The 25,160-nt window shown below is 39.9% G+C and overlaps 1 protein-coding gene across 2 annotated transcripts in view; it reads left to right on the forward strand.

Moving 5' to 3' along the window:
- Positions 1-25,160, forward strand: part of RNF128 (ring finger protein 128) — a 133,684-nt gene that overhangs the window by 25,774 nt on the left and 82,750 nt on the right. The window contains exon 1 of one of the 2 annotated variants that reach the window (XM_017656002.3): positions 21,914-22,673. The exons of the other annotated variant lie outside the window; for it this stretch is intronic. Within the exon in view, the coding sequence (XP_017511491.1) occupies positions 22,181-22,673 (493 nt within the window). The 5' untranslated portion in view covers positions 21,914-22,180. Of the gene's footprint in view, positions 1-21,913; positions 22,674-25,160 lie in introns of those variants that run through there. 2 annotated transcript variants of the gene reach the window in all.

The raw sequence follows: 25,160 nt of genomic DNA on the forward strand, positions 1-25,160 counted from the left end.
GAATAATCCTTTGCCACAGTTAGTATCATGTATGTTTACATGAAACTAAAATAATAAAAAATACTAGTTGAATAAAGAACTGAACATTCCACTTTTGACCAAGTATTTTTGGTATTATGTAAATAAACCTGACTCTTGACTGTCTCCTAATATCTATTCACCTGTATCTATGTCCTCCTCCAAAAATACTTTATGAGCTTGAACAATTTTTCCTATTTGCAAGTGCCAGCCCTGTCTTCTGCTGTTGGATATAATAATTGAAGTGATACAAATTTAGGATAAATAGCCTACCTGATTCAAAGGGGATTTAAATTAATCCCTTGGTTAAAACCAAGGCAAGATTATGGATAAAATAGAATCCACCTAAAAAAGGAGTTCTTAGGATGGGGTCCTTGGAGACACACAGATACGCCACACAGTGTTCTTAAGCTGCTGAAGTATTGTTGAAGCAATAAGTACATGGAGTTGATTTATAAAAATAAAAATAAATCTCATCTTAAATGTTCTGGAGTAACGCTGTTCAGTTGAACATTCTGCAGTAATATAAAGTTCTATCTCTGTGCTGTCCAATATGCAGCCAAACGCCACCTGTGGCTATTGAGTGCTTGAAATATGGCTAATGTGCCTGAATAACTGAATTTTAAATTTTATTTAATTTTAAATAGCCTATTGGCTACTGTGGCTGCATGAGGCGATTGGCTACCATATTAAACAGTACAGCAGTAGATTAACATTACCATGAGGTCATTTGATAAGCTTCATGAAGTCCATAAAACTCCTTGAAATTGTGCACAAAATTGTGTGTTCATTTATTTTGTACATAGGTTTCATCAAATTTTCAAAAGTAACTCTGATCCCCACAAAAGATTAAGGACGTCTGTACCAGAAGCATTGTTTGGGTTCTATGTTTCCTGACAACGTAGTTAAAATAGAAACATGGTGAATTTTATTATTTTTTTAAAACTTGTGTCATAAGAAAACGTCTAAATTCCTCAGCAAAAAACTAAAGTAATTCCCTAATGTTAAATTCAAGTAATGTATTATACATTTCTATAACACATACTCCTCATTTTTAAAATTTTCTTATTTTGAGAAAATTGTAGATTCACAAGCAGTTGTAAGAAATAGATATCCCATATACCATTCACCCAGTTTCCCCCAATGGTATCACCGTACATAGCTATAATACAATGTCACAACCAGGAAATTCACATTGATACAATCCACCCAACCTTATCTAGATTTTACTAGTTTTACATGCACTCATTTGTATGTTCTATGCAGTTTTATCACAGGTATAGGCTCATGTGACCACCACCATGGTCAAGATTCAGAACAATTCCATCACCACAGGGCTTCCTCATGTTGCCCCTTTTATGGCCACCTCCATTGCACACACCTCCACCATATACCTTTTCCTTAACTCTGGGCAACCACTAGTCTGTTTTCCATTACTGTAATTTTTTCATCTAAAAAAATGTTATATAAATGGAAGCATACTGTATGTAACTAATGGGATTGGCTCTTTTCACTCAGCATAATTCTCTGGAGAGTCATTGATATTACTGCATGTATTCATAGTGCATTCCTTTTTATCGCTGAGTAGTATTCCATGGCACAGATTTATCAGTTTGTTTAACCATTCACCTATTGAAGAACATATGGGTTGTTTCCAGTTTTGGGCAATTCTGAATGAAGCTGCTATGAATATTTGTACACAGATTTTAGTAAACATAATTCTTCATGTATCTGAGGTAGAGGCCTGACTGGAATTGCTGAGTCATATGGTGGTTGTTTTGTAAGAAACTGCCAGACTGTTATCCAGATTAGCTGGATACCATTTTATATTCCCACCAACAATGTATATGTATATGTGATCCAGTTTCTCTACATCTTCACCATCATTTGGTGTTAATACATTTTTTCAAGCCGTTCTGGTAGGTATGCCATGATATCACATTGTGGTTTTAATTTGCATTTTGCTAATGGTGAAATGATGTTAAAATGTCTTTTCATGTACTTATTTGCCATCTGTATATCATCTTTAGTAAAATGTCTGTTCTTGTCTTGTCTTAGGAAAAAAAACATGCAAAATAAGAATGGGTTCTTTCTACATAGGAATTTGAGTAATATCAGTGGGTTATGTAGTTTTACAAAAGAAAGAAATACTGTTTAAGTGGGACTTTTTTATTGGCTATCTGCTAAGACAGAAGCCCAAACAGTAATTTTTACTTACCCCAGTGAAGATGTTTCTGTGGATAACTAGGAAAATAAGATACAGGAACAGTACTTTGCTTTTTGATAACTTGACTATACAGAGAATTAAGAGAATACAAATGAATGGAGAGCTAAGAGAGCCTTTGGTAGGTATTGGATTCAATCATTTCATGAATACATTTTCTAGCAAGTACTGATAGTTCAGATATTTTATATCCTTGGTATGTTTTTGATATATTTAGATGTCATTTGTTGTCTTGTTTTAAGAGTCACAGTTGTATACTCACCTGGACAGAGAACAGACTAATTTAGAGAAGGCAGGGCAGCAGAATAACCTGAGGGCAGAACTATTACTCTCCTCAAAAAAGAGCTTGAATAAAAAACCTGCAGTGGTTGTCTGCTGCCTAATAAATCAAGATCAAATTCCTAAATATGTTATTCTAGGTCAGTGAAACCCTAACCTACATTTTCTGCCCTCCCTCCCACTCCTCCTCTCGTGCTCTAGCTAAACTGAAATAACTTTTCACATATCAACTCTGCTGTCTCCTGACTCTGAGCTTTTGTTCGTGTTATATCTTTTACTGACATGTCTTCCCTCATCATTTGTACCTATAAAAATCACACCTAATCCCTCAAAGCCCTGCTTAGATATCACTTTCTCCATGAAATCTCCCCTAATTCCCTGAGTCAGAAGCAAACATTCCTGCCTTGATATTCACACAGGACTTTGTACCCCCTAACAGCACCCAACTCTCTGACCATTTCTTTAACACTCATGCCAATGCAGTAACATGGATGAATCTCAAATGCATTTTGTTAATTGAAGGAAGTCAGATATACATAAAGCTACATCCTGAATGATTCCATTTATATGACATTTTAGAAAAGGCAAAACCACAGGGACAGAGAATAAACAAGGAGTTACCAGAGGTTAAGGGGTGAGTAGGTGAGACTTGACTATAAAGGCATACCTACATAGCAGTAGGGAATTTTTGGGGTGATGAAACTGTTCTATATCTTGATTGTGGTAGTGGCTACACAACCGTATATGTTTGTCAAAACTTGTAGAACTATACACTAAAAAGGGTGAATTTTACTGTATGTAAATTATACCTTAACAAACACAGTGGGAAAAAAATTCCTAACAGCTATCCAGCAAACTAGCCAGCCTTCCCTCCAGTTCTTGCAGTCCACACACTTGCTTTTTTTCACAGAGATGTAGAAATGGTCTTTATTCTTTTGAATGTTTCCATCTGGTCATGTCGAAGTTCAATGATGAGTTAATCAATAATGTACCTTTTATTTCAAGCAAAATACAGTATTTATATATGATTTGTACTTTACAGGGTCCACTGAAGTGGAAATAATGTATGCATGTCTTACATAATAACCATCTGTATTTAAAATATATTACCTTAGGAATTATAATTCTATCAGAGCTCAGTAAGAGCAAATGTGGCACCAATTAAATAATAGTAGTTAAAGTAAAAAGAGAGAAATCAAAATGACTTTCTAAAGAGAGAGAATGCAGCCAAATCTCTAGTTGCTACTGTTATGCAGCGGTCAGGTGCTCTGAAAGCTGAATCAAACCTGCATGTGACCACAGATTCCAGAGTCCCCACAGCTCAACCCTCCTCCTCCCCTGGGGACTTGATGATCCAGGGGATTCCCTGATTCTCTTAGGCCTGTGCCCAGGGCTGCTTGTTGAATAGCAGGGTTATTAGTTTTCTAGTGCTGCTGGAAAAATCACCCCAACTTAGTGCCTCAAAGCAACACAAATTTACTACTTTACAGTTTTGTAGGTTAGAAGTCTGGATTAGCTCAGTTGGGTTTTTTGTTCCAGGTGTCACAAGGCTATCATCAAAGCATAGACAGAATGTGTTCTTATGGAGAGGCTTAGACCATGCTCATTCGGGTTGCTGCTGGCAAAATCCATTTCCTTGCAGCTGTAGGATTGAGGTCCTCATTTCCTTGCTAACTGCCAGCTGGGGTACTGGCCATCGTTTCTAGAGGCCTCGCATCAATCTTTGCACGTGGACACTGCTCTCTCAAAGCCAGCAATAGTGCCTGAATATTTCCCACTCAGAAGCTCACTGACTTCTGCTGGTGCATCCCTGTGACTCCAGCAGGAGAAATTTCTCTGCTTTCAAGGACTCAGGTGATTAGATTGGATCCACCTAGTTAATCAGGCTAGTCTGTTCATTTCAGGATCCACAATTCTAACTACATCTATGATGTACCTTTTGCCATGTAACATAACATATTTACAGGATCCAGACATTAAAGTGTGGACATTAATCAACCCATTATAGGGCCACTTGAGAAAACCAGACTTGAAAGTTTGTTTCAGTCAATTTTTGCCTGTTGTGGCCACTTCATTTTCTTAGTTTGTTGAGCTTTCTCTCAGTTCACAAACCTGCCAACCAATTTCCTTGAGATTTTTCCTATGGGAGATGATCCAGCTTTCAAAGAAGGAAGTTGTTCATTGCAATTCTTTCTCCACATCTCCAGCCATCTTCCTCTTGGAATTGTGTGTCCAATTTATACGGCTGGTATTTTCCTACATTTTAGGAAGTTTTTTCTCTATTTCTAAGAGGTAAATTACCTCCTCATTGGTTTTCTGCAATCTTTCATTACATGCTCTTGATATATAGTTCAGGCAGTAGTTAAAATTTCAGTTGAAGCTCTTGAACCTCATCTTCAAGCTGCAAATTTTTTTTTGGTATCATTAATCTACAATTACATGAAGAACATTATGATTACTAGGCTCCCCCCTTCACCAAGCCCCCCCACATACCCCTTCACAGTCACTGTCCATCAGCGTAGTAAAATGCTGTAAAATCACTACTTCTCTGTGTTGCACAGCCCTCCACGTGCCCCCCCACACTATACATGCTAATCATAATGCCCCCTTTCTTTTTCCCCACCCTTGTCCCTCTCTTCCCACCCATCCTCCCCAGTCCCTTTTTCTTTGGTAACTATTAGTCCATTCTTGGGTTCTGCGATCCTGCTGCTTTTTTGTTCCTTCAGTTTTCCTTTGTTCTTATACTCCACATATGAGTGAAATCATTTGGTACTTGTCTTTCTCCACCTGGCTTATTTCACTGAGCATAATACCTCTAGCTCCATCCATGTTGTTGCAAATGGTAGGATCTGTTTATTTCTTATAGCTGAGTAATATTCCATTGTGTATATGTACCACATCTTCTTTATCCATTCATCTACTGATGGACACTTTGGTTGCTTGCATATGTTGGCTATTGTAAATAGTGCAGCTATAAACATAGGGGTGCATCTGTCTTTTTCAAACTGGAGTGCTGCATTCTTAGGGTAAATTCCTAGAACTGGAATGCCTGGGTCAAATGGTATTTCTATTTTGAGCATTTTGAGGAACCTCCATACTGCTTTCCACAATGGTTGAACTAATTTACATTCCCGCCAGCAGTGTAGGAGGGTTCCCCTTTCTCCACAACCTCGCCAACATTTGTTGTTGTTTGTCTTTTCGATGATGGCAATCCTTACTGGTGTGAGGTGATATCTCATTGTGGTTTTAATTTGCATTTCTCTGATGATTACCGATGTGGAGCATCTTTTCATGTGCCTGTTGGCCATCTGGATTTCTTCTTTAGAGAACTGTCTATTCAGCTCCTCTGCCCATTTTTTTTTTGAGAGGGCATCTCTCATATTTATTGATCAAATGGTTGTTAACAACAATAAAATTCAGTATAGGGGGGTCAATGCTCAATGTACAATCATTAATCCATCTCAAGCCTAATTCTCGTCAGTCTCCAATCTTCTGAAGCATAACGAACAAGTTCTTACATGGTGAACGAATTCTTACATAGTGAATAAATTCTTACATGGTGAACAGTACAAGGGCATTCATCACAGAAACATTCGGTTTTGATCACGCATTATGAACTATAAACAATCAGGTCAAATATGAATATTCATTTGATTTTTATACTTGATTTATATGTTGATCCCACATTTCTCCCTTTATTATTATTATTATCCTCTGCCCATTTTTTAATTGGATTATTTGCTTTTTGTTTGTTGAGGTGTGTGAGCTCTTTATATATTTTGGATGTCAATCCTTTATCAGATCTGTCATTTATGAATATGTTCTCCCATACTGTAGGATACCTTTTTGTTCTATGGATGGTGTCCTTTGCTGTACAGAAGCTTTTTAGCTTGATATAGTCCCACTTGTTCATTTTTGCCTTTGTTTCCCTTGCTGGGGAGATAAGTTCATGAAGAAGTCACTCATGTTTATGTCCATGAGATTTTTGCCTATGTTTTCTTCTAAGAGTTTTATGGTTTCATGACTTACTTTCAGGTCTTTGATCCATTTCGAATTTACTTTTGTGTATGGGGTTAGACAGTAATCCAGTTTCATTCTCTTACATGTAGCTATCCAGTTTTGCCAGCACCATCTGTTGAAGAGACTGTCCTTTCCCCATTGTATGTCCATGGCTCCTTTATTGTATATTAATTGGTGATATATGTTTGGGTTAATGTTTGGAGTCTCTATTCTGTTCCCCTGGTCTGTGGCTCTGTTCTTGTGCCAGTACCAAATTGTCTTGATTACTGTGGCTTTGTAGTAGAGCTTGAAGTCAGGGACTGAGATCCTCCCCACTTTATTCTTCCTTCTCAGGATTGCTTTGGCTATTCGGCGTCTTTGGTGTTTCCAAATGAATTTTTGAACTATTTGTTCCAGTTCATTGAAGAATGCTGTTTTGGTAATTTGATAGGGGTTGCATCGAATCTGTATATTGTTTTGGGCAGGATGGCCATTTTGACGATATTTATTCTTCCTAGCCAGGAGCATGGGATGAGTTTCCATTTTTTAGTGACCTCTTTAATTTCTCTTAAGAGTGTCTTGTAGTTTTCAGGGTATAGGTCTTTCACTTCCTTGGTTAGGTTTATTCCTAGGTATTTTATTCTTTTTGATGCAGTTGTGAATGGAATTGTTTTCCTGATTTCTCTTTCTATTAGTTCATTGTTAGTGTATAGGAAAGCCACAGATTTCTGTGTGTTAATTTTGTATCCTGCAACTTTGCTGAATTACAATATTAGTTCTAGTAGTTTGGAGTGGAGTCTTTAGGGTTTTTTATGGACAATATCATGTCATTTGCAAATAGTGACAGTTTGACTTCTTCTTTACCAATATGGATTCCTTGTATTTCTTTGTTTTTTCTAATTGTCATGGCTGGGATGTCCAGTACTATGTTGAATAACAGTGGGGAGAGTGGGCATCCCTGTCTTGTACCCGATTTCAGAGGAAAAGCTTGCAGCCTCTCGCTGTTCAGTATGATGTTAGCTGTGTGTTTATCATATATGGCCTTTATTATGTTGAGGTACTTGTCCTCTATGCCCATTTTGTTGAGAGTTTTTATCATGAATGGATGTTGAATTTTGTCGAATGCTTTTTCAGCATCTATGGAGATGGTCATAAGGTTTTTGTCCTTTTTGTTGATGTGGTGGATGATGTTGATGGATTTTCGAATATTGTACCATCCTTGCATCCCTGGGATGAATCCCACTTGGTCATGGTGTATGATCCTTTTGATTTATTTTTGAATTCGGTTTGCTAATATTTTGTTGAGTTTTTTTGCATCTATGTTCATCAGGGATATCGGTCTGTAGTTTTCTTTTTTGTGGGGTCTTTGCCTGGTTTTGGTATTAGGGTGATGTTGGCTTCGTAGAATGAGTTTGGGAGTATTCCCTCCTCTTCAATTTTTTGAAAAACTTTAAGGAGAATGGGTATTATGTCTTCTCTGTAAGTCTGATAAAATTCCGAGGTAAATCCATCTGGCCCGGGGGTTTTGTTCTTGGGTAGTGTTTTGATTACCGCTTCAATTTCATTGCTGGTAATTGATCTGTTTAGATTTTCTGTTTCTTTCTGGGTCAGTCTTGGAAGGTTGTATTTTTCTAGGAAGTTGTCCATTTTTCCTAGGTTTCCCAGCTTGTTAGCATATAGGTTTTCATAGTACTCTCTAATAATTCTTTGTATTTCTGTGGGGGCCGTCGTGATTTTTCCTTTCTCGTTTCTGATTCTGTTGATTTGTGTTGACTCTCCTTTTGCTCTTAATAAGTCTGGCTAGAGGCTTATCTATTTTGTTTATTTTCTTGAAGAACCAGCTCTAGGTTTCATTGATTTTTCTATTGTTTTATTCTTCTCAATTTTGTTTTATTTCTTCTCTGATCTTTATTATGTCCCTCTATCTGCTGACCTTAGGCCTCATTTGTTCTTCTTTTTCCAATTTCGATAATAGTGACATTAGACTATTCATTTGGGATTGTTCTTCCTTCTTTAAATATGCCTGGATTGCTATATACTTTCCTCTTAAGACTGCTTTTGCTGCATCCCACAGTAGTTGGGGCTTTGTATTGTTGTTGTCATTTGTTTCCATATATTGCTGGATCTCCATTTTAATTTGGTCGTTGATCCATTGAGTATTTAGGAGCATGTTGTTAATCCTCCATGTGTTTGTGAGCCTTTTTGCTTTCTTTGCACAATTTATTTCTAGTTTTATACTTTTGTAGTCTGAAAAGTTGGTTGGTAGGATTTCAATCTTTTGGAATTTACTTAGGCTCTTTTTGTGGCCTAGTATGTGGTCTATTCTGGAGAATGTTCCATGTGCACTTGAGAAGAATGTATATCCTGTTGCTTTTGGATGTAGAGTTCTATACATGTCTATTAGGTCCATCTGTTCTAGGGTGTTGTTCAGTGCCTCTGTGTCCTTACTTATTTTCTGTCTGATGGATATGTCCTTTGGAGTGAGTGCTGTGTTAAAGTCTCCCATAATGAATGCATTGCATTCTATTTCCTCCTTTAATTCTATTAGTATTTGTTTCACATATGTCGGTGCTCCTGTATTGGGTGCACATATATTTAGAATGGTTACATCCTCTTGTTGAACTGAGCCCTTTATCATTATGTAATGTCCTTCTTTATCTCTTATTACTTTCTTTGTTTTAAAGTCTATTTTGTCAGATACTAGTATTGCAACACCTGCTTTTTTCTCCCTATTGTTTGCATGAAATATCTTTTTCCATCCCTTGACTTTTAATCTATGCATGTCTTTGGGTTTGAGGTGAGTCTCTTGTAAGCAGCATAGAGATGGGTCTTTCTTTTTTATGCATTCTATTACTCTGTGTCTTTTAATTGGTGCATTCAGTCCATTTACATTTAGGGTGATTAATGAAAGATATGTACTTATTGCCATTGCAGGCTTTAGATTCATGGGTACCAAAGGTTCAAGGTTAGCTTCTTTACTATCTTACTGTCTAACTTAACTTGCTTATTGAGCTATTATAAACAAAGTCTGATGATTATTTCTCTCACTTCTTATCCCACCTCCTCCATTCTTGATATGTTGGGCATTTTTTTCTCTGCTCTTTTTAGGAGTGCTCCCATCTAGAGCAGTCCCTCTAAAATACCCTGTAGAGGTGGTTTGTGGGAGGCAAATTCCCTCAACTTTTGCTTGTCTGGGAATTGTTTAATCCCTCCTTCACATTTAAATGATAATCATGCTGGATACAGTATCCTTGGTTCAAAGCCCTTCTGTTTCATTGCATTACATATATCATGCCATTCTCTTCCGGCCTGTAAGGTTTCTGTTGAGAAGTCTGATGATAGCCTGATGGGTTTTCCTTTGTAGGTGACCTTTTTTCTCTCTCTGGCTGCCTTTAATACTCTGTCCTTGTCCTTGATTTTTGCCATTTTAATTATTATGTGTCTTGGTGTTGTCCTCTTTGGGTCCCTTCTGTTGGGATTTCTGTGTGCTTCCGTAGTCTGAGCAACTATTTCCTCCCCCATTTTGGGGAAGTTCTCAGCAATTATTTCTTCAAAGACACTTTCAATCCCTTTTTCTCTCTCTTCTTCTTCTAGTACCCCAATAATGCGGATATTGTTCCTTTTGGATTGGTCACACAGTTCTCTTAATATTGTTTCGTTCCTGGAGATCCTTTTATCTCTCTCTGCATCAGTTTCTTTGCATTCTTGTTCTCTGGTTTCTATTCCATCAATGGCCTCTTGCATCTTATCCATTCTGCTTATAAATCCTTCCAGAGATTGTTTCACTTCTGTAATCTCCCTCCGGACGTCATCCCTTAGCTCTTGTATATTTCTCTGCAGCTCCATCAGCATGTTTGTGATTTTTATTTTGAATTCTTTTTCAGGAAGACTGGTTAGGTCTATCTCCTTCTCAGGGGTTGTGATTTTAGTCTGTGTCAAATTTTTCTGCCTTTTCATGGTGATAGAGATAGTTTGCAGAGCTGGCACAAGTGATGGCTGGGAGAATGTCCCTTCTTGTTGGTTTGTGGCCTTCCTCTCCTTGGAGAACAGCGACCTCTAGCGGCTTGTGCTGGGCAGCTGCGTGCAGACGGGGCTTCTGATTCTTGCCTGGCCACTATGGAGTTTAGCTCTGTGGTTGCTGTGGGCGTGGCCTGCCTCCGGCTGCTGCCCCAATATTGCAGAGCCGCGTTGGAGGGGAAATGGCCAGGAGGCTGTTCATATCTGTGAGGGGCCTCTGAGCTGCCCTGCTGTCTTGGGGTTAGGGTGCCCAGAGTTCCCTGGGATTCTCAGCTGTTGGGCTAAGTGTTCTGGGATGCTTCCATCCAGCTGTGGGTTCCCTCTCCCTTTAAGACTTTCAAAAAGCACTCACTTTTCTTTGTCCCAGGGGTGCCAGCTCTGTGGACCCACTCACAGGTCTTACTGTCCTGTTTCCGTAGTTTCCAGCACCCCGTGCATGCACTGTGTCTGTGCTCTGGTGCGGATGGCTAGGGCTGGGTGTTTAGCAGTCCTGGGCTCCCTCTCCCTCCCTGCTCCAACTCCTCTCCTCTGCTAGGAGCTGGGGTGAGGGGCACTCGTGTCCCGCTGGGCTGGGGCTTGTATCTTACCCCCTTCACAAGGCGCTGGGTTCTCACAGGTATGGCTGTAGTCTGGCTGTTGTCCTGTCTCTTCTGGTCTCTCTTTTAGGAAGAGTTGTATTTGTTGTATTTTCAAAAATATATGTGGTTTTGGGAGGAGATTTCCACTGCTCTACTAATGCCACCATCTTGGCTCCCCAAGCTGCAAATTTTTAGAAGTTAAAGATGCTTGCTTGGTTTGGAAATTTTTCATTTGACCTGTATGCTCTTCATTCAATTTTATTCAAATAATTTTTGAACATTCCTTATTTTTCTCTTTCAAACATTTTTATTGAAATATCATTTATATAAATATATTGTTTCAGATGAACTTGGAAATTCATCAATTACATACATTACTAAATGCTCATCATAAGTGTAGTTATCATCTGTCATCATACAAAGATATTACAATATTATGAGCTGTATTCCCTATGCTATACTTACATCCCTGTGACCAAGTTATTTTATGATTTGAAGTTTGTACTTCATGCCCTTCATATATTTTATCCATCCCACCCCCATGGTAACCATACATTCTCTGTGTTTATGAGTCTATTTCTGTTTTGTTTATTCATTCGTTATGTTTTACAGATTCCACATATAAGTGAAATGATATGGTATTTGTCTTTCTCTGTCTGGCTTATTTCACTTAGAATAATACCCTCTAGGTACATCCATGTTGTCTCAAGTGGCAAGATTTCTTTCCTTTTTATGGCTGAATAATATTCCATTGGATATATGTACCACTTCTTTATCCAGTCATCTATTGGTTGATGCTGGTTGCTTCCATATCTTGCCTACTGTAAATAATTCTGTGATAATCATAGGGGTGCATATATCTTTTCAAATTAATGATTTTGTTTTCTTTGGGTAGATTCCCAGAAGTGACATTGCTGAGTCATATGGTATTTCCATTTTTAGTTTTTTCAGAAACCTCAGTACTGCTTTCCATAGTGGCTGTACCAATTTGCAGTTCTACCAGCAGGGTCTAATGGTTACCTATTCTCTGCACTCTCACCAACAATTGTTATTTCTTGTCTTGTTTATACTAACCATTCTAACTGGTGTGAGGTGATATCTTATTGTGGTTTTAATTTGCATTTCTAATGATTAGTGATTAGCATTTTTTCATGTGTCTGTTGATCACCTGAATGTCTTCTTTGGAAAAATGTCTATTCAGGTCCTCTGCCCATTTTTAAATCAGATTTTGTTTTTTTGGTTTTGAGTTGTATGAGTTCTTTATCTATTTCATGCACTTGCTTTCAAATGTACTCTAATGTGCTAAGAGCTGGGGCTTCAAAGGAGAAAAATGTATGGCCCCTCCTCTCTAGGAACTCAATCTCTGATGGAAGAGATAGGTATGTAAGTAAATAAATGCAGAATAGTATGGAAGATGACATGTATATTATAGGGGTGTGTTCAGATCCTGTGAAGGTGTAAGGGGGGCAGTGGTCAGATGGACCTAGACTCTTGAGGGCCTTGCTCTCCAAGCTTAGGAGAGCTTTATTCCATATGCAATGAGAAGTGACTAATCATAGCTATGTTTTAGAAAATATGATATGGCAGTTATATGAAGGATGATTCAGAGTAGAGGAGAGACTAAATTCAGGGAGATCAATTAGAAGGCTATTTACAATAGTATGAGAGAAAATTAATATCACTTCTCTATTAGCAGGCAATTGAGATTAGACTGTACTTTTAATTAAAAATGTGTATTGCTGATAATCTAGATGCATGTAGGCAAACCAAGTAGAAGGCCAACAATATTTTTCTTGATCCAATTTACCTCTCGTAGACAGAAATATTAATGGAGAGACACCTTGTTTCATTCATCTTTTTATCTTCTCTAGCAGCTATCATAAGACTTTATAGACATAAGAAGCTCTAAAACATGTTTATTACTCTGATTAATAAATTAAATAGGTGAATTTTCTTTTAAATCACTGACTCCAAAAGAGAAAATTATAATTCCTTTATGCCCAATAATGTTTAGAAATTTCTTACAATTTTGTATGTCAGACAGCCCAGAGGGTCAAATTTAGTGAACATGTTTATTTTGCATACTGACTGTGGTAATCGGGTGACATTAGTCAAGCACATTTGCTCTCCAGAAAGTCTGCTTGTTCTTTGCTTGCTCACTGCTACCTAACAGAATTTGCAGTGACAGGGGTAAGGTTATGTTAAAAAGAAAGCTGGATAACAGCAGGCTTTATAAACCCACTTTCCAGTGTACTACTCTTCAGCAACTGACTATTACCTCTGTCTTGGAACTTGTAAACGTCTGCTGAAAATGCCTATGTTTGGCATAATTGAAAGCACTGATATAAAATAACCTGCTTCCTGGAATATGTGTGCTGAAGTTCTCACCCTGCCTTGAATCTGACCAAATAAAAGGTAGTAAAACCAGCAGGGTGCTGTACTTTGAATACCGTGTAGGGCCCAAACATATGTTCTTAGGCCTCCAAACACCTCAACCATTAACACCTAAGATAAATGAAGACATTAATGAACTGGTGAGATTATTGAAGGTAAACTTGATGAGCCTCTTCTTCAAACAAACAAGACCTTCACGCTTTCAATTTCTGCTCCTTTTTTTTCCCACAAAAGGCAAACGTTGCTGAGCCACTTCATTGCCTCTGGAAAAATGTTTTCTGTGGCTCCAGAGTTGACAACATCCAGAATGTCAGTCACTGCCTTCTGCGTCTGAACTAGCTTGCTATGAAGAACATGAAGTATACTGATGCTATCTGCACCCAAGTTACACAGAGACAATTTACAAGAAAGTATACCTACTCCCTGCTAACTGGAAGATTGTCAGCTAAGGGAGAAGTGGTTTTGTGGATTCTGGAGTGAGCTGTAGCTTAGTGGGTCTGGGCATTTTCCCCTTTTGATGTTCCAGTTAGTTATTTATACTCATTAAAGTTCCTATACTTTATACTGCATAATCTGTGATGAACTCAAACCAAAGTAATTCTTGTAGCTATAAAATACCCTTTCGTTGAAAGCCTGCTTGTTTTTACCTGTGTCCCTCAACCAACAAAATCATAACACCTATCTAGTTCTGATGTGACAGAACTTAATTACCGTGGGAATTATGAGCAGGAAGCCAGCCGATTTCAGTTGTCTCAACTATGTGATAGCACCTGGTCACTTATTGCCAGATACTTGTTTACTCCGAGTTATTGATCAATTTTGAGCCCTGGCCAGCTGCAGCTAATCCTAATGCATATAGTTGGCAGCTGTGAATTTGTGACTTTGCCCCTTGGAATACAAAGGCTGTCTTTGCCCACACTCAGGCAGATTTTAGCTTCTAAAGGGCAAGCTTTGGCCTCAATAGATGATTGTGATTATACAGTACAGTGTAACTGTGTTTATTCTTAAATTGCTTTTCAGAAACCCTGGCTTTACTAGGAATTATCAAATAAAGTTCGTATGAAGAAAGGAATTCCATTCTGTCTGTAGGCTAAAAAAAATTTAAAAACTTACTGCCTATGTGCATTTTTAAGAACTGAACTCCTCCCTAATTTAGTAAACTGATCCTATCCATGCCTGCCAGGCCCACTCCCTGCTACAGCTCTGTGTCATTTATCCTAGGCAGTGGCAAAATCAGAGATCCTTATTTTAGATGCAGTGATGTGTTAGGATTTAATTTGAGGGAATAGTAAGTGGTTCAAAATATATCTATACAATTTTTCATTATTATCCCTGTTTTGTGTTGAGAAAGAAGAAAAGCTTTCTTGGTGTCACATAACTAGCCAACAGCAAAGTTAAAAATAACAGTGGTTGGGATGGAAGAGTTCTGTGAATCTATCCTACTGGGTAGCATGAATGGATTGGAAGTAGACCTTAAATATGTAGCCATCTAAAGGCATACTCATTCAAAACATTTTTCTCTCCTCTTTCCCCAAGTAATTGTTTTTCTTTCTTTTAATAACTGTCTTGCCTAAGGATTTCAGCCCCAGGCAAGTTCACTGTGGATTCAGTGAGACCAAGAAATGACAATGGAATGTTCTTGGGGTAAAAGGGTGTATACCCTGCTTTACTTTCATGGTAGTAGGTCGAGTGCTAGAATCACATCTGCATCCAAAAGTCTGCAGGTCCCTAATCCACCTCCATCTCTGCCTCCACCCAGAGCACTGGGCAGAGCTCTTTATATAGTGACTCAGTCAATAATAGCTCATTGCCTACAGGTGTGGAAGCAGTAGCCTAGCAGTAGGCCAGTTACATCATCAAGTAGTTTAGGTTTAGGTAAGGATCCTGGACATAGGAACTTTCATTTTCCCCACAATAACACAAACAAAAATCTCTTGTGGTTCCAGATTTAATTCTTTTGAAGTCTTCATCTTACTAGAAACCTGAAAAGGAAAGGGCACTTCCTGAAACCAGATGAGTTTCAGTAGGTTGTCCTGATACTGCAGTGGAGGAAAAAACCCTCTCATGTCCATCGTTCCTTCCAGCACCTACGCTCCCCAACTTTCCCCTGAAACCATGCCTACCCCCATAGCTTGGGCCCATTCTTCCCCACCCGCATCCTTTTTAATAATCTGGAATCTCTTCAATCACCTTCCAAACTCAAGATAGCAAATCTGATCCCCCAATAGCAACCAAGTCAATGCAATTTAGCTCAAATTTTATTCATTGTCCTCCATCAAGACAATTCTTTCCTGTACCACTTTCCATCAGTGGACATAAAACACCCTTTCTACTCATAACACATGTTCAAGCACTCCTCTTCACACACTCAAGTGTACAAGTGTGTGCAAGTGAAGATTTAGGCATTTAGAAATGATGGTGAAGCATATGGCTAAAGGTACTCTCATAATCTCTATTAGCCAGGGTTTCTGGGACTACACAGCAGGAAATTGGGGCACTTTGGCGAGGGGGCTGTTAGTATGCTAAAATGTGTTACTGGATGTGGCTGAGAAACACCCATTCTTTCCACCTTGTAATAATATCCTAACTATGTACGTGGAGAGGTAGTACAGCAGTGTAAATGGCATAGAATCGGGAGTCAAACATACTCCCATGTGAACTCCCACTCCACCACTTACTAGCTGTGTGACCTTTTGCAAGGTACTTCACCTTTCTGAGGCTCATTTTCCTCATCTGAAAAATGGGAATTATAATAGGACTTATTACCTGTTGTATGAATCCACTGATACAATTAATGCATGCAAAGTGGCTGGCACCTGGGAGGTTCTCAATAAATGTATTTCCTTCCTACCTCTATATTTGAAGGTAGTGTTGTATAGAGTGGAAAGTGGTATAATGGGAAGGGTGTAGTTTTGTAGTAAGCCATGGGGTCAAATTCGAATTCTGTCATTTGGTTACTATGGGTGACCTCAGCAAGTTACTTAACCTGGGCTTTAGTTTCTATTTATGCTATAAGTATAAAGCACCTGTCCCACAGTAGTGGTAGCTAGGAATGGTATGGATATGAGACAACTGTTCTTAGTTTCAGATACAGATACTGTTGTAAAGCTCTTCTCTGAAATTCTCTCTTCTTTGAGTGCACCAACATTTTGTTTTGTTTTGTTTTTAATCCGTTTTCTAATGGTTGTATACCCACTTGAGCTGACTGAAGTGTACCAACATTTGCAAGTGATGTTGTGTTATTTGAAAAGATGTTGCAGCATCACATTTTGGGCTTTTTGTTTTGGTTGGCTGCTTGCTCTCTCCACACCCCCATCATCTCTTCTTGCTAGCCATAGAGTAGCTGCCTAGGTCGGAAATTTGTTGCCACCCCTTTGCCACACATTCTCTACATCTATGTTGCCGAGATGCTTAGCCACAACAATGCAGAGATGCCAGAACATTAGTTATCCCAGACGGTGCTTTCCCACTTATTTAGTGGTAAGAAGCCAGATGTGATATCTCATTTCTTGCATACATATTAAAGGCTGAACACTGCCACCCATCTCTGTGCCTCTGCAGAAACTCGGTGTCTGCTGTTGTGTCTGCAGGATGCTGCTGTTTGTTAGTTCCTCACTAGATAGTGCAGTGCTTGGGACAGCTTTTTGTCTGGTATTGCTGATACAAATATTTGGCAGGGCTAGCCTTTGTGGTAGGATTTGAGGAATTCAAAAAGGCTCCTTACCCAAAGATATCTCCCTGACTGGTCACAGTGCCTGAAATGCATATAAGGCAATGTTAAAATGTGAATGCCACTGTCCAGAGGGAACATGCTGGGTCATTATCAACTATTAATACTTAGAAGCAGAACTGCATTGGAATCCTGATTCTGTTACTAGCTTTATTTGCTAAGGCAGGTTGCTAATTCTCTCTGTGCCAGTATCCTCTTATGACAATGGGGATGATAATGGACAGCTGTGAGGATTACATGAGACAATGCATGTAAAGTACATAGTAAATGCTCAGTGAATATCAGCTGTTATTAGCCTTAGGAACCATCGGGCCCTAGGGCCTACATCTAGTACTAGTAAATTTGATTTGAGGGTCAGGAATAAGGTGAGGTTCTGTACTGGGAAACTGCTAATAGCAGAAGCCCTGGTAAGGTGGTGATACAGTCAGGGAGTAGCATGGAAACTCTGGGAACCTGGGTTTAGAAGAGTTGGGTCGGAGGAAGAGGACCCAGCAGAGTCAAACTACACTGACATGAACTTCCCAACAAGAAAAGTGTAGTACTACTCAGGATGTGATGTTTTGTAAGGTAGAAAGCTCTGACACTGGGAGTGTTCAAGCAAAGACTGGGTGCTGGCTGCGTATCAAGAATACTCTACCCCAGGGCCTGTCAAATTTATTTGCATACACATCATCTGCGGATCTTGTTAAAATGTGGGTTCTGATTCAGCTGGTCTGGGGTGGTACCCGAGATTCTTCATTGTGCATGAGCTCCCTGATGATGCTGATGCTCCCCATCAACAGACCTCACTCTTAGTAGCAAGGCCCTTGCAGTTGGACAAGAAATCACAGCAATACAGAGGCATATGCCAGGAGAAAGCCAGAATTACCCAGACAAGTCTCCATAGCGTGGAAGGGCTTTGATGCAGTCATGATCTACAGTCTGGTTCTTAGCTTTGTAAGCTTTGAAATTTGATTGGTAGTATAAGCAGAGACTGGGCTCTTGGGGACTGACTCACAGTTAACCAAATTCACAAGAGACTGATACATACGCCAGAATGCCAGTTGATTAATTTATAATGAGAAGTGTAAGTTCCAAGTGGACCAGGTACTAGTCTTTGCTGATTTGTGCATTATCTCCCTGGAGGCATATTTACATGAGGAGCTAAATGATAATAAGAAGGTTGCTTGGTGAGGACAGATTCATAGCAAAGGGAGTTCATAGGAAGATTTTAATGGTTCATGTCATCAAGCTATGATGATCTGATAACTGTAGCTTCACAATTGGGCTTAACCTCCAGAACAGTGCTTCAGATGTTAGCTAGAACAGTGCTTCAGATGTTAGCTTCCTTATTAGTCTCTCTGACTCCTGTCTTGCCTTCATAAATCCAGATGATCTATTTAAGCCTAGGTCTGATGATACCATTCATTTGCTCCACTGACTTCGATTTAAATTCACAATTTTAAACTCATCATTAAGAAATGTTTAAAATATGGAGAAAAGTTGAAAAATTCATACAATAAGCACCTATATACCCACCATCTAGACTGAAATATTATCATTTTGCCATATTTACTTTATGTTTGTGCACTTGCACATGTGTGTGCATGCACATGTGTCAGTCCACACTTTTTAACATAGTTTTCTAAACTCTTCATGTTCTGGCACAACTTCCTTGATGTGCTTCACTTCCCTAAGGTGCCCCTTTATAACTTACATACAGCCATACCTAACTACCTAATGTTTCCTGAATGTTCCTGGTGTTCTCATGTGATATGCTATTGCCTATACCTGAATATCCTTACTCTCTTTGCTTGACTAACTCTATTTGTTCTTAAAGACTTGGCCACACCCATGTTGCCATTAGCACTCTATGCTTCTCTCAATTATAACATTTATTACACTATGCTGTTATTGTCTATTTACCTCTCTGACTTGCCTACTAAACAATGAACTCGTTGAGGGCAGGAACTGTTTCTTTTTTTATCTCTGTATACCCTTCCCTCTCCAGTGTCTCATGTTTAGTAAATGTCGGGTAATCAGAAAATCCAACTGACTACAAGACACTTCTACTATTTACATTATAAGTACCTCAAAATCAGCATGTCTAAACTGAACTCATCTCTCCTTCTACCCCCTCTACATATTTTAAACCCTCCTGATTAAATTCCATCTAGTCTTCCAAGCCAAAAACCTCAGAGCAATCCTTACATCTTCCCTCTCTTCCATCCTCCAAACATGTCTTGTTGATTCTACCCCCAAAATACATTCCCAATCTGTCCACTTCTCTTCATCTCCACTACCTGTTTAATCCAGGCCACCTTCATCTCTTACCTGGAGCACTACCAACAATCTTCTAGCTGAACTCCTTACTTCTGCTCTTGTCCCCTCCAACCTATTATCCACAGAGAAGCCATAATAATCTCTAAAATTCAGATGTGATTATATTACACCCTACTTAAACCCTGATTATTTTCTTCCTTGCTCTTAGACAAAGGTCAGACTTCTGAGCTTTACCCAGTGACTCTCAAGAACTGACCCCCTGTGTATCTCTATAGTTTTATCTCTTGTACTCTGGGTTCCAAGCATTTTATGTTACATGAGCCTGTAGAACTTGTTGTTGCCCAACATTTTCAGTTTCACACCTTAGTGCCTTTCTTTGCATTGTTTTCTGCCTAGAAAGGCTAACCCTCTCAAACTCAGCACAGGTGTAACCTCCTCTGGGAAGCTTTTCCACTTTTCCTTACTTTCCAGTCTGTGTTAGGTTCCTCTTCTCTATTACCCACTACTACCCTATACATACTCTATCATAGCACTTACACTATGTACATACAGCACTCTGTACTGCAGTCATTGGTTTGCTTGTTTATCTTATCAAAGCTTAAGTTTAGGAGCTTTTTAAGAGCAGAGTTAATGTCTTACTTGATTTTTTTTTACCCCAGTGTTAGTCTGTGGCTGGCATATAATAGTTGTGCAATAAATATTTAAGAACAGAAAGAATGGATATTCACAAGTGTCCCCCCAAACTTCATTTTTATAGATACCTTACAAAAGATCTTTTCTTTCAAACACATAGTTTCTTCAAAGTACAATATAGTTGATTGTCATGCAGGTGATATTGATTGAATTTTTAGTGTTCCTCACTAACAAATTCAGACAATTTCTGGAATTGTATCATTTCTTAGAGATGGCCGATCTGGTAGGGTACTTTTCTTTTCCCCTGGGTAATTTTTGTCTCAGAGATTAATGTCATTGGTAGTTGGGGGTGCCATGCTATTGGTTCCATATACATCCCTTGACCTCTGAAGTCCCTTGTAACACCTAGGGTTCATGTTTCACAGAATTGCTCATTTATTTGGATTCTAGGTGCTGTTTGGTTATGATGTTAATTTTCCTCTAGGTTTCTCTCAAGCCATAAGAGTACCAAGTGAAGAACTGTCCCCTGCTTAATTTGTGGGAATAATATTGTTAAATGTTGGGCCAAGGACTGAGGGGAGAGACTGATCAGGAACTGAACAAATGTTGGGCTGGATAAAAAAATTATATTTCTTTGACCAGAAAAGGTGGCTAAAACTGAGCATCCTGAACATCATTTTCTCTGGTTACTACCTCAAAGTAACACCTTTAAAATTATTTAAAAAGCATTTGGTCCCTGAACCAGTTTAATAATTGTACTTAACAGACACAATTTTTACACTCTGCTCAGCACTAATCTAAGTGCTTTACATGTATGTGTGAATTCATTTAATCATCTAAACAACCCTATGAGATAGGTACTATTATTATCCCCATTTCACAGATGCTGAGGAAACTGAGGCATAGAGAAGTAATTTCCCCAAGATCAAAATTTATCCATAACTGTCAGACAACAGGTATATTAATTCAGTTTAATCTAATGTATATTAATTGAGCACCTACTAAATGTAATAATTGACAAGGTAGATAAAAATTGTACACTTCAAATAAGAAGAAATCATAATGCAATACACCATGAATGAATTGCCAAGGTGAGTCAGGCTCCTTTCTCTTAGTGGGAAATGGAGAAAAATTATGTAGTTAAGGTCATGAATGGAGCAGACATATCCATGTGGGTAAACCTGGTTTGTAGAAATGAAGAAAAGAGTCTGAGTTTGAGGTGTGTGAAAACGATTATTCTTTTTTGAGGACTAAGGTTATATTCAGAAGGGGTGTCGCATTCATTTATTTAGCATGGGGTAAGGATGAGAATGGAATACACAGGTATAAAACGCTCGGTTAGAACAGGAAAGGAGAAAGGTGTTTTGTTTTGTTGAAAAGGTAACAACGCATTTCCCTGGCTCTCTCTCTCTCCCAGAGACTCTGTAAACAATCTTTCCGCAGCACCACTCACCTACCCAAATTCTCTTGACACAGGCCCTTTTGATCTGCGCTTTTGAGAAGGACTTTCGCAGCCTGACACCTTAAGCCTGAAACGCCCTTTAGGCGAATGTTAGGAGGGAAAAATACATTCATGCGATTCAAAGAGGATTGGAATCCTACAGAGGGGCTTTACGTGCAAAGATTCTATAGTTCCTCGCCTGCCCATTTTTCCTGAAACACCGCGACACACCTGGCCAGGCAGCTTCAGATCCTACTCTAAGGCCTGCCTATCCTGTTACCCTTTTAAGAGGCGGATCCCGCAGTGTCCTTTCCTCCCTCCCAGCCACCTCTACCCTCAGTCTTCTGGGCGGAGCTTCATGCTAAAGCCCCAGAGCCCGACGCGACCGCAGCAGTAGCGAAAAGGACTAGAGCTGCGACTGGCTGCATCTGCTGCAACCTCGCTACCCACACTGCGTGCCTCTTGGCTCCGACCTCGCCGGCCGCGTGCGCCGGTCTCTCCCAGCCCCCGCTCCACCTGGCGCACACCTGGCCAAGGCCAGGGTCCCGCCGAGAGCAAGGTGGACGCGTGCCAGGGGCTCTAGAGAACCTCGGAGCGCGCGTGTCATGGGGTCGCCGCCCGGGGCCGGGGTCTTCTGCCGCGGTGGCAGCGGCTTTTCCCGATTGCTGGTGTGGTACTTCCTGCTGGCTCTGAGTCCCCAAGCCCCCGGCTCCCGGGGGGCCGAAGCTGTGTGGACCGCGTACCTCAACGTGTCCTGGCGGGTTCCGCACACTGGAGTGAACCGCACAGTGTGGGAGCTGAGCGAGGAGGGCGTGTACGGCCAGGATTCGCCGTTGGAGCCTGTGGCTGGGGTCCTGGTACCGCCCGACGGGCCCGGGGCGCTCAATGCCTGTAACCCGCACACGAATTTCACAGTGCCCACGGTGCCGGGGGATTGGGGAAGCCCCGTGCAAGTCTCTTGGTTGGCACTCATCCAGCGCGGCGGGGGCTGCACCTTCGCAGACAAGATCCATCTGGCTTACAAGAGAGGGGCGTCTGGAGCCGTCATCTTTAACTTCCCGGGGACCCGCAATGAGGTCATCCCCATGTCTCACCCGGGTGAGTGCAGCTACTAAATTGCGCCCCAACAAATCCCTGCAAAGGCCAGTTTCTCTTATTTTCCTCAGTGCTCTTCCCCTATCCCCTTGCTCCAAAGGAAAACGAACGCCCTTCTGTTCCCCCACCTCCCCCCCGAGTGAGGCAGGGTCCTCTCCTCCGCGAGACTCACCGGCGTGGGGGGTGGGGCAGAAATATCCTTCAGAATTTGCCCCTCTGGTGGAAAAGCGTAAAGACAAACGGAGTGCGGAGGCTGGCAACTCAAGACTGGGCTCTTTGCGTCGTCTCTTCCTGGTGTTCCACAAGGGTGCCTTGCAATGGATTGACTGGTGGTGGTCACTGGCTGGGAAATGACTGGGTAGCAGACAGTGTGGAAATCCCGCTTTTCCCGTTTAGCAGTCTCAGGCCTGCAGCAATTTTTTCCCTCCCGTCTCCCTGTTTTTCTCTCTGTGTCCTAGTATCAGGTACAAGACTGTGTTACTGTGCCCTGGTTAACCTCATTGTGGTTTTGGTGGATACTTTGCTTAGCTCTTGGGCTCCTCTCTGGCCAGGGGTCTCAGGTCCCAAGCGACAGCTGGTATCAGAGCTTTCCTGTGCCCTTGAAACATCTGATTTAGGTGACTGAGTGAGGAAACAGATGATTGGTGTTAGTTTAAAAAGAGAGGGTTATGCATGAGGATAGTAAAGGGCTAGACTTTGGAAAGGATGACCAGGTGGCTATTAAATTTGTGGAGATGATGTAGGGTTACTATTTTCTCTCTTCAGTTATCCTTCCAGAAACCTGCTCCCTATTTGTCATTAGGTACCCATACCATATGTATAGTGATCCTGAACTCCAAAGGACAAAGAATAAAATTGTGGAGAAAAAGAATGAGACACCTAATAACAGTGTATCATACTTGTTGAAAGCTGGGTCCCAAGTCAGACAGTTGGTTAAATTACAGCTCCAGTGCTTGTTAGCCCTGTGACCTTGGGCAACTCATTTGAAGTCTTCCAGTCTGGGTTCCCTCATCAATCAAATGAGGAAGAATTAAGAAAGAACTACTCCTACAGGTTTGCCTTGAGGATGAAATGAAATAATGCCTGTGAAGAATTTAACACATCATCCTTCTCAGTAAAAATTAGCTGGTAGGCTTGGCCTTTTAGGAGTCCCTGGAGAGATGCTGAATCTGCTTATTAGCACTAGAGGTTTTGTGTTTTTCTTAAAACACTGTGTCTAGTCCTGCCTCAGAGAGTATTTGCATTGAGTGGCTGGGTGGTATAATAGAAAGAGCACTGAACTGGAACTCAGGAGATTTGAGTTCTGTTTAGCCCCATCTTGGCCTCTACCAGCTTTGTGACCTTGTACAAATTACTCACTAGTCAAATGATAGTATAGTGGCAGGGGGTGGAGGCCAAGTTGGCAGTGTGGAAAGACGAAAGTGAACTAGATGAACTCTTAAGATCCCTTCCAGCTCTAAAATGCTGTGCTTCTTAGATTTTGTTGGTTAAAGGAGCAGCTGTATCTCTCTTGGTTGATAATTTGTTGATTAGAATGAAACTATTTTTTCAAGTCCAATAAAAATGGAGAATAAGGATCTGGTAAATTTTAAAGTCTTTACATTTCAGTTGACTACTTAAATGAAAGGATTTGGCTTTGTCTTCTCCAAATGAGATTGATTTGCCTGAATGATTTGGAATTGAAAAGTATTGTTTAATTAGGAAGAATTCCTATTTAGATGGCTTTCATCCTACTTCTGTTAAGGATATATTAATCAGTATATAATATTTTTGATATTTGATGATTCGAAGGGACAATAAAATTAACTTCTGTTGCACTCCCACTATGTGCCAGGTACTCTACATAATCTTATACATCTGACTTTTGAACATTTTGAGGGTTGAGGGGGAAAAAAACCCCATGCAGTTGAATATCCAGTATAACTTTTGACTCCCCCAAAACTTAACTGATAGCCTACTGTTGATTTTATGGTAGTAAGTGATAAAGTATACTAGCATCAACATACATTCATTACATACATAACTTTTTCTTAAATTTGTTTTGGTATTTCTAGGCTATGCAGTTCTTTGAGTTTTTTCAAATTGTCACAAATCTAAAAAATATTCCAATGTATTTATTGAAAAAAATATGTGTATAAGTGGACCCATGCAGTTCAGATTGTTGTTGTTCAAACTGTACTTTATTCAAAGACAACATGGTATACTAGGAAAAGCACAGGCAATGTAGTCAAGAATCGGAATCAGATTCTGGATTTACCACACAATAGCTCTGTGTCCTTGGCCAGATTATTTAACTTTACTGAGTCCCACTTTCTTCATCTGTAAAATGGAGATAATAATCACAGCAATATAAATATTAAGGATAATATATGTAAACAACCTAACAGATAATAAACACTCAGTTAAACTTAGTTATAATAGGTTAATGCTAACAAGATACAAATATGTGCTTATGCAAATCAGTTTGAAGACAAGACTACCCTGGGAACA

This window comes from Manis javanica, chromosome X (assembly GCF_040802235.1).
Source record: "Manis javanica isolate MJ-LG chromosome X, MJ_LKY, whole genome shotgun sequence".
Lineage (NCBI taxonomy): Eukaryota > Metazoa > Chordata > Mammalia > Pholidota > Manidae > Manis > Manis javanica.